The sequence below is a fragment of the Cariama cristata genome, unplaced genomic scaffold (genome assembly GCF_000690535.1).
Source record: "Cariama cristata isolate BGI_N322 unplaced genomic scaffold, ASM69053v1 scaffold18927, whole genome shotgun sequence".
NCBI classification, from domain to species: Eukaryota; Metazoa; Chordata; class Aves; order Cariamiformes; family Cariamidae; genus Cariama; species Cariama cristata.
Genome location: NW_009628572.1, coordinates 345 through 5,160, shown reverse-complemented (window position 1 = coordinate 5,160; position 4,816 = coordinate 345). Strand labels below are relative to the sequence as shown.

General features: G+C 45.8%; 1 protein-coding gene across 1 annotated transcript in view; it reads right to left on the bottom strand.

Annotated features, from left to right (window-relative positions):
* HMBS (hydroxymethylbilane synthase) overlaps positions 1-3,887 on the bottom strand; it is an 8,323-nt gene extending 4,436 nt beyond the window's left edge. The window contains exons 1-5 of the mRNA XM_009704879.1: positions 3,740-3,887; positions 3,002-3,051; positions 2,847-2,902; positions 1,612-1,689; positions 1,213-1,288 (exon numbers count right to left, since the gene is read on the bottom strand). Of these exons, the coding sequence (XP_009703181.1) occupies positions 1,213-1,288; positions 1,612-1,689; positions 2,847-2,902; positions 3,002-3,051; positions 3,740-3,887 (408 nt within the window). The remainder of the gene's footprint in view (positions 1-1,212; positions 1,289-1,611; positions 1,690-2,846; positions 2,903-3,001; positions 3,052-3,739) is intronic.
* Positions 3,888-4,816: the final 929 nt, after the last annotated feature.

The window sequence follows — 4,816 nt, the reverse complement described above, 5'->3', positions numbered from 1 at the left end:
TCCCACACTTACCTGCAGCCAGAGATATGTCAGAACTTTCAAGGAAACAAATGGCAATTTTCTTTTTTTTCTTTTTTTTTTTTTTTTTTTAAACATTGACATGAAGATCCAAGAGCCTGCCCGTGATTTGTATCTCCTTACAAGAAAGAAAACCACTTTTCTTTCTTTCTTTGTGAGGTTTACCACAAAGCCTGGCTTAAGCTAGATGCAGGCCCGCCACTCCCAAGGAACTGATTTACAGGAAATGCTTCTGCAGGGCAGCCCCCAGCCACCGTCAAGTACTGATGACACCTCATTTAAAGACAGAACACTTGTCACAGAAGGGGGGGGTGGAAATACTTGGCTGCCCCAACCTGAACCAGACATAGCCAGACAACTGAAGTTACTAAAATGGAGGGACTTCTTCAATAACAGAAAGGCAGCGGGAGGAGAACCTCTGGAAACAGTAGGGTGCATAACTGGAAACCACTGAAAACTGCCAGTCTGGGCAGTAAGCACTTCCTTTCTAGACAGATGCTATTCGCTTTTCTTGGTACCCTGGAACCTAAGCCAGACATCATTTCCCCGCTATCTGGATGCACAGAAGCGTGAGTGTTTCTGCTGCAGCTACTTTGTCTCTTTTACTTTAATACGGGGGAGGGGGGAACGTTCTAATAGTTACCTTAATCTCAGTAATTTCACTCCGCTGTCTCAGACAAAAAGACTCCAATAACCTCTATGAAAAGGCAGGTATTTCAAAATAGAGAAACTGCTCAGGTTCCCAGCAGAACCATAAGAAACTGATGCCAAAAAAAAAAAACCAACAAAGAAATCAGAACCGGCTGGGCGAGAAGAAGAGCATAGTTGAGGCCTATGCAAGCTAAAATACCGCACCGTACACCCTATCTGCCTCATATGCATTCCCCTCCAGTAAGCACAACACAAAGGAGCACGAATTCACTCTGTGATAACAAAGGTCCTAACTTGAGAAAACATGGCAACTCAAGGGTGGGTCGAGAGATCCAACCTCACGCGATGTGCAGCACTCCCATGAAACAGCGTTGCCCTTTTCAGCAAGGGGATTCAGTGTAATCTCTATGGCAAGCTAATGGAAGGCAGTGTAAAACCAGTGCAGGATAAAGCAAGGAGCTCGTTGACTTGCCCCTGGGAAGTATCAACCAACTCCTCCCTTCCATTTTACAGCTGCCTTCCCCTTCCTCTCCCCACTCACCTCTTTTCAGGAAGGAGGCTCAGCGTTTTCCCACAGTTTTTGGGATGAAAGACAACAGCGTCAAGCGGGTTTTCCCTTCTGCAAAATAATGCAAGTGCAAAATGGCCGACACATCATTTAACAGAGGACTGTTAAGCTTAAGAGTTCTGTGATCGGTCCCCAGAGGAACTGCCTCTGGCTCCAAAATACCCCATCATCATCGTAAAAGCAAGAATTTCCAGCAAACCTGCTGGCTACAGAACACTAAGACAGCGCTAGTGCTTCCGCTGTTTCAGAGATTAATCAGAGGGTGGCCAAACTTTGAACACCTGAAAGGACCTAAGCTGCCTTTGCTTTCCTACCACTACCAACAATGCAAATTGCAAGTCCCTTGGAGAATCGAGCCTCGCATCCACACTTACTTGCAGACAGCGCCGATGGTAAAGCCAGGAGGAAGAGAAGTTGGCAGGTCCTTCAAGGAGTGAACCACGAGGTCAACTCTAAAAATTAGAGGACAGTAATCACTGAACAGATGGTTGAGCTGATGCGATACCTACCAGAGGCCTGGAGGTCACCCACAAAAAAGTGTGAATCCACCCTGGGAATTCATTTGGAGAAGAAGGAGGAATTTCGGGATTCTATAGCCATAATTACTATAGAATTCTAGTGCTACTCCAGAAAAGCCACTTCACCTTTCTCTGTCTCTCTTTTCCCACCCATAACATTAAGACAACGCCTTCCTCCCAGCATCAACGCAAGACACATTACAACAATCGGGTCGAATGAGGGGAAGACACCGAAGATGTTCACGTGGAAAGACGCATTGTACCGATACGCGACCCGTACGTTGTCTAGTATTACGCTTCAAACTGAAAATAATAGCTAGCCAAAGTAAAAGCTGTCTGCTTCATCACAAGGCAAACAAACATCATTGTAATTGCTTGATCTCCACTATTTTTTCCACCGACTTTACTTAAAAATGCAGTATCGTGTGCCTATGTGTCAGAGATGCAGAATATTATCTTTGTTTTTAAGCCTCCTTTAACTAAGGCAGAAGCACCACTGAAACCCTCCCCAGGATAGTGAAAAGGAAAAGACGACAGGGGGAAAAAAAAGCACTAGTGTCTCTGCTCCAGCAAGAGTCTGAACTGAGTTTTTCCATAGAAAGCAGTTACCCAGCGGGCAGCACAACTCACCCATGCCCAATTCTCCCACCTATTTAGCATGCAAATATGTTAAGAAACATTAACATGAGAACACCAAGTATGTTATGCAATATGTTAGCGCTGCCGAGCAAAGTATTTTTAAAAGAACATACTTGTAAGCAGGAATTAGTTAGATTACATCCTCTCCGATGTGCACGTAACACACAAATCACAGGAGATTAAAAAAAAACAAAAAAAAACAAAAAAAACCCAAAAAAAACCCCACAACTAACGGGGGCAGACCAAGCAACACAATAACTCCACTTCAAAATACATGGCCTAAGCCCAGCGTAGAGAGGCGAAAGAAAAAGACAATGACTTATCAAAGGATTTCCTTCTTAGCCAGAGAGGTACCAGAATAGAAGGAAACTACATCATGTATGCAGCAAGCCAAAAATGTCCAAAGACCATCACAAATGCCAGAGGAGGAAGATGAAACCATGAGCTCTTACTCATCTCTTTCAAGTGCATTTTCCAGTTCTTTGGTGAAGAGGCTTTTCTCCCCGATCTACACATAAATGGAGGAATACAAATCACAAAAGAAACATCTGCCAATATATCATCAAATACAATCGCTTCTAGCGTAGAGGAAGAAGGGATCCTTTACCTTGGAAAGTGCTGTATCCAAGATCTTGTCTCCGGTCGTTGACATGGCAACTGCTCAGAGCGAAAGCACAGGTAAAACGCGAGGCTCGGTCAGAGCACCCAGGCCTAGACTGGAAATATCTACCTAACACGTAACGAGCAGTACAGCGTCACACGCTACTGCGTGAACATGGACTCAAGATAAATGTAAGAGCAGCTCACTTCTAGAAATACACTGCGCTCAAGACAAGCAAAATTGAGACTTCACTGTCCTCAAAAACAGCGCAAGGGGAAAGAGCGCAGATTTTGGGAAGAGCTGACCCAACGGAAACTGCCACGGTCTTTCTCTGGAGTGCCAGTAAACAGGTGCTGAGTAGTTCTCTTCAGTGCAAGGCCAGGCGCCCGTTATTCCTGTCGAATGCCTCAAGCCCCAGACACGAAGGTGTCCCTAATGCACAGCGGGGCACAGCCAGAGCGACACCAGGCTCTCCAATGGAGCAACATAACACCATCTGCATGACATGCTCAGAGCTCCAATCATCAGGAGCCTATGAAACCCACCTTCCTCCCTTAGAAGAAACCAGCAGCAGCTGCTCAGCCACATAACCTAACTGAATTCAGACGGCGCTCTTAGATAAGCGGGGTCAAATCCTCCTCCTCGTGACAGCACTCTACGCCTCTAGGCACACCTCTTGCACACAAAGATAAGTGGCTGGCTCCTGCGGCCATCTACCCCAGGGCAGCATCCAAAAAACCTTACCGATCTCAAAGCGGCGGTCAGGGTATAACTCACGGAGCATCTCGACTATGCTGTCGGTCTGAATCCGGGCCAGCTGCAACGAAGCAGAAAGCAAAGCCCTAAACAAAGGGTACGTCGTCCATACAGTAGCTAGAGAAGACTTTGCCATTCTTTGACAGTCAGGCACGCGTGACCGCTACATTCTCCAAATCGAAAGCATTAGAAACAAGTAGCCCCAAGTAAAATCTCCTTGAACCACATGAACTCATATTGCGACCACAGCATTTCACCAAAGAACTTACTTTATTGACTAAGTGGCAAAATAACATCTCCCCGTGTCCAGTGCCGTTGCGATCCATGTACCGACAAGGCAAATCAAAGAATTTATTGAGTTAGGAAGAGCGACTAGAGCAGAGGCCTATGCGTCAGGATTTGCAGGCTCTACTTTCAGCTGCGTTATTAAGGTCATTAGCTGTCCCCGAGTCAGAAATTCCACTTCTCTGTACCACCTCAGCACCCTTATAGATAGAAAGCATCTACCAACCGAACCTTGAGCCGCTCAGTTTCACCTCTGCGGAACACGACTGCCAAAAGATGCCTGCTGATCGGCAAGCGGGCAGAAAGGTACGCAAAACCATCCTTCTGTTGCTCAGTGATGAAAGAACAGGTTGTATCGCACGCTGCCTACCCTCTTCTTTTTCTAAGAGTATGAATTTTACCAACACTGCAAGTTCTGGGAGAAGCCAGCAGGATTTCACTGTGCCAATGGAAAAACGTACAGTTCCTGGCAAATACGAGTTACTGACCCTCTGTAAGATCAGAGCTCTATTTAGAGGTTCTACAGACAACAACAACAAAGCTTAAGTCTGCACGCACAGCAAGCGGCAGATCTTAAAGCAGTTAAGTGCAGAAGAACGTTCCCTGGCATAAGAACAGCAGAAGCAGGTAAAACAGAAACAGAATTACACTAGCAGAGGATCATTCCACAAATGCAAGCAGCAGCAGACTCAAAGCAACCACAGGTGAGTTTCAGCTTTTCTCCCACTGATGAGCTGTGTAGCCTGGGGCAATTAATTTTATTCTCCAGACTGTAGTTTC